We start from the raw sequence: 2,982 nt of genomic DNA, 5'->3' as shown, positions 1-2,982 counted from the left end.
GTGGCCCCGCCCCCGCCCCGCCCTCCCCGGGACGGCCCCGCCCCGCCCCGCCCCGGGCCGCCGCGGAGGGGGACGCCGCGAGGGCGCGATCGCACCTGGCCCGCAGGTGTATACGCGCGCGCGGGGGGTCCCGTGGCGCCCTCCCGCCCTGCCCCGGAGTCCCCGGGGCACGGGCCACCCCCACCGCTGCAGCTGGGCGCAGTGAGGGGCAGGAGGGGGCGGGGCTGGCCGAGGCCCAGCTCCGGGAGGGCGCTGGCGGGGGCGGCGGCGGCGGCGGCGGCGGCGGCGGCGGCGGAGGTCACCCGTCCTCCCCACCCCCCGCCGGCCGAGGCTGGAAGCGGCCCAGCACAGGCCTGGTACAGGGTGGCGTGACCGCCGCGGGGTGGGGAGTCGGGCTGGGTCAGTGCGAGGCTGCGCAGGCAACGGCTAAACCGGACCTGGGCTCCAATTTCAGACCCACCAAACCTTTAACTGCTTGGTGCCTCAGTTTCCCCACCTGTAAAACAGGGTTAAGAATGCTTCCTACCTGATAATGCCATTGAGAAAATTCACTAACTAGGAGGTAGGGGCCTGAGAGAGGTCCCTCGGGCAAAAAGACCCCATAAACAGGGCAGTGACTTTTTAGGAGCCATTCATCCCTGGGCTGAGTACTCTGCAAGGGTTTCATTAACGTTATTATTATCCCCCATGGGCAGGTGACATTGTTAGTTGTGTGTTGCTTCTACTAGAATATCAGCCCCACCAGGGCAGGAATTTGCAAATGTCACTACAGTGTTCCTGGCACTCAGTGAGCTCTCACAGAGTCTGTCAAAGATCAGGATGTGTGGGTAGACAGTGCACACATGACCCAGCTCCCAGGATCCACAAACAGGCTGCTTATGAAAACCACTTTAAATTAGAAAAGATAAGAAGCATCAGTGCACACAGATGGGAACAGAGGAATAGAGGGCCCAGCCCGGTGTGCAATATGATCACCCCACAGCCCAGGGCTCAGTGGGGGAAAGTCCCAGGGAGGCATAGACAGGTGAAGCCAGGGTGATGGTTCTTCTGGGTGTGGCTTCAGGTCACGCAGGTTCAGAGGTCGGCCTTCCGGAAACTTGCTCTGTTTAAGGAGTTCCTGGGGGGAAGGATGAGGGGGTTCAGCATGACCATGGGGCTGCCAACTCCATAGTGCTCATCAGCCTCCTCCTCCTCTAAAGATCCCTTTAGGGATTCTGTTTCTTTCACATCCTTTCTGATCTGGCCATGGGTTCCCAGAATCTCTCTTGGAATCTACCACCAAAGATAAGAACTGTGCCCATTTTACAGATGTGGAAATCGAGGCTCAGAGAGGTGAAGACACATGTCTGGGAAGTGACCTAGCCAGGCTCTGAAGTGGCTGCCTAGAGCCTGCCAAGCATGCATGTTGACGTGCATGTCTGTTGACAGCACCCATCTGTGCCTGCCTCTGCCGTCTCTATGGTTGGGGGGCCAGGGTCAGGCACCTGAGGCCTGCTGTGGTAGGTGCCAGCAGCTGGGGCAGGCGCTGGGTAAGCAGGGGCTGCAGAGCCTCCCGCAGGCGGCAGTAGTTCCGCTCCAGCTCACGGTGGTACTCCTTCTGGTCTGGTCCTATCAGGGCCTTGTTCTTCCGCAGGGCATCCTCACACCTGTGACACACAGACCACAGGAGATGCTCAAGTGCCAGCAGTCAGGAGAAAGCAAGACTGGCAGGGGGGAGGGGGCGCAGTCCATGGGTGGGGGTCAGGAGCTATAATGGGAGTCAGCTAGGTAGAGGAGAGCGAATGAGAACCAGAGAGGCGGGAGCTCCATAATGGACTCTGTATCCCAATGGATAGAGAAGCTGTTCGGGGTCAGGAAGGCAGGGAGCCCATAATGGGGGCTTGAAGGTGTCAGGCCTACTTCTTGCAGAAGTCCTTGAAACAGAGCCGCAGCTTGTTATGATGCCTGAAGAGTTTGGGGTCTTCTGGGATCTCTGCCAAAAAAACCTGGGCCACCTCCAGGGGACCCTGCAGGGTGAGAGGGGCTCATAAGGGTGTCTGCATGGCACCTGAGGATGCCTCGGTTGGGAGCCTGCATGCCCCACTGGCTGTACCTGGTTCACCGTGGGCCCCACAGAGCCCTGCAGCACCATCTGCAGCATCTTGGCGTCGGGTGGGTCCTGCTCAGTGGCGAAAGCCAGCTCCCTTGTCTTCTTCTGCATGTCCTCAATGGCCACTTCCACTGGTGTCAGCACTGTCTGTGGGGCGGGGGGTTGTCAAGTACTGGCTGGGGCCTGAAGATGTCCTGACCCAAACCAGCCCAGGGCAGCTTGGACCCCTGCTGAGGGGACAGAGGGGTTCCAGGAGGCTGTGTGATGAACAAGGTGTGGGGCCTTCTGCCCTCCTGGCTCTGGCAGAGTGGGGATCTGGTTTCAGCTGCCTATGTCTGGCCCTGGGGACTTTGGTCTGGTTGGGGTCCAGCCTCATGCTGGCTAGGTCTGGAAGTAGAGGTTTGAGTCTGAAGACTGGTGTCTGGGGGTTGGAGTTTGGGGTCTTCTCACCTCCCCAATCTGAGTCTGGGGTACCCAGACCTCCCTTGGATCTTGGGTCTCTGCATCTCCCCTCCCTGGGCCCCTGCCCACCTCCTCCCGGTGGCACACGCGGATTCGAGTCTTGATGTAGGGGAAGGCGTGGTCTGTGCTGAGCAGCGTCTTGCGCTTGTGCTGCTCTGGGAGCTCCCCGTGTGCACGCCCATCAGGTGTGAAGGGCGTGCAGAACAAGAAGGTGCGCAGCCCATAATTGCGGTCGAAGTAGGTCACCCGGTCCTTGAGCTCATACGTATCGAAGTGCGGTTCCACGTAAGTGATCTGGATGTAGGCCTGGGACACGGGGCTCAGGTATGAGGCTCCCACAGCCCCAATACACACCCTTGGGGCTTGCCAGCCTCCCTGCAGGGCCATCCCTGGGGAAAGGGGATTTGGACTTCCTTGGGTCTGGGAGCTTT

At 60.2% G+C, this 2,982-nt stretch overlaps 1 protein-coding gene across 5 annotated transcripts in view; it reads right to left on the bottom strand.

Moving 5' to 3' along the window:
• Positions 1–873: 873 nt before the first annotated feature.
• Positions 874–2,982, bottom strand: part of DOCK6 (dedicator of cytokinesis 6) — a 41,957-nt gene continuing 39,848 nt past the window's right edge. For all 5 annotated transcript variants that reach the window (XR_012012301.1, XM_072787211.1, XM_072787213.1 and 2 more), the window contains 5 exons: positions 2,621–2,857; positions 2,093–2,236; positions 1,900–2,006; positions 1,485–1,646; positions 874–1,117 (listed from right to left, as the gene is read on the bottom strand). Coding sequence is in view for 4 of the 5 variants with exons in the window: in XM_072787211.1 (XP_072643312.1) it covers positions 1,075–1,117; positions 1,485–1,646; positions 1,900–2,006; positions 2,093–2,236; positions 2,621–2,857 (693 nt within the window). In the remaining variant the exon portion in view is untranslated. The remainder of the gene's footprint in view (positions 1,118–1,484; positions 1,647–1,899; positions 2,007–2,092; positions 2,237–2,620; positions 2,858–2,982) is intronic.

This window comes from Canis lupus, chromosome 19 (genome assembly GCF_048164855.1).
Source record: "Canis lupus baileyi chromosome 19, mCanLup2.hap1, whole genome shotgun sequence".
NCBI lineage: Eukaryota > Metazoa > Chordata > Mammalia > Carnivora > Canidae > Canis > Canis lupus.
Note: the sequence above shows the minus strand (reverse complement) of the source record. Positions and strands in the feature narration are given on the sequence as shown.